The sequence below is a fragment of the Penaeus monodon genome, chromosome 31, assembly GCF_015228065.2.
Source record: "Penaeus monodon isolate SGIC_2016 chromosome 31, NSTDA_Pmon_1, whole genome shotgun sequence".
Taxonomy (NCBI): Eukaryota; Metazoa; Arthropoda; class Malacostraca; order Decapoda; family Penaeidae; genus Penaeus; species Penaeus monodon.
This window is the reverse complement of record NC_051416.1, coordinates 2,112,060-2,112,869: the sequence shown is the minus strand read 5'-3', so window position 1 is coordinate 2,112,869 and position 810 is coordinate 2,112,060. Positions and strand designations below refer to the sequence as shown.

The window sequence follows — 810 nt, the reverse complement described above, 5'->3', positions numbered from 1 at the left end:
TATATTTTGTACCCTTCATAAAAAAGTTTTATGTCATTTATAATTTTCTTTATTACTGACTAAATTATGTTCCACAGCCATAAACTAAAAAAAAGCATGACGAACTTTTAACATATTAGTTTCTTAGGATGACAAAATTGTTAAAAACGTTGTGCCAAAACATCACTGAATGATGGACGATTTTCTGTGATCGTGGAAGTTATATTTTTTAAACCATGTCCTTTTTATCTAGAACAAAATCTAGAACCTATCTTTTTTTGTGGTTTTGCGATTAGAAAGTGGAAAAGTGGACGGTGAGTGTATCAGGGAATTAAGCCTCCACATCTGAATGGTGTACTGTAGGTGATGTGTTTTCTGTAAGGAAAATACTTCGGCGTAACATGCATCTTGAAGTTCCTAGAATTTCTTGACTGTTCAGTGAAACAGCTCTTTAGGTTAAGAAATGACGTTGGTAAATATATAAACATATTTTATTGATTGATTCTATCTATATCGAAGGCGATGCAGTAAATAATGAATGGTGATAACGATGGTGGCAGGCTGTGATGCGACTACTCCTCGTGACTAGTTTGTTGTCTCAGTAGAAGGCGCTGATGGGCTTGCAGGTGCGGTACTCGAGACAGGTGTCATAGCAGCACTTGTCGGCGCCGGGGCAGTAGGCGTCGTTCGTGCAGGGCGTGGGAGGAAGGAGGCTCCTGACGGAGGGGCATGTGGGGCGGACGGGAGGGCAGTGGCCGGGCTTGAGGTCGTCGCAGCACTCGTACTTGCCCGTGGGGGCCTTGCACCAGTTCTTGCAGTTGGCGTATCCTG

At 42.7% G+C, this 810-nt stretch overlaps 1 protein-coding gene across 1 annotated transcript in view; it reads right to left on the bottom strand.

The window, feature by feature from the left end:
- Positions 1–472: 472 nt before the first annotated feature.
- LOC119592984 (glycine-rich protein 5-like) overlaps positions 473–810 on the bottom strand; it is a 3,264-nt gene continuing 2,926 nt past the window's right edge. Inside the window, exon 3 of the mRNA XM_037941869.1 lies at positions 473–785. Coding sequence (XP_037797797.1) covers positions 578–785 — 208 coding nt within the window. The 3' untranslated portion in view covers positions 473–577. The remainder of the gene's footprint in view (positions 786–810) is intronic.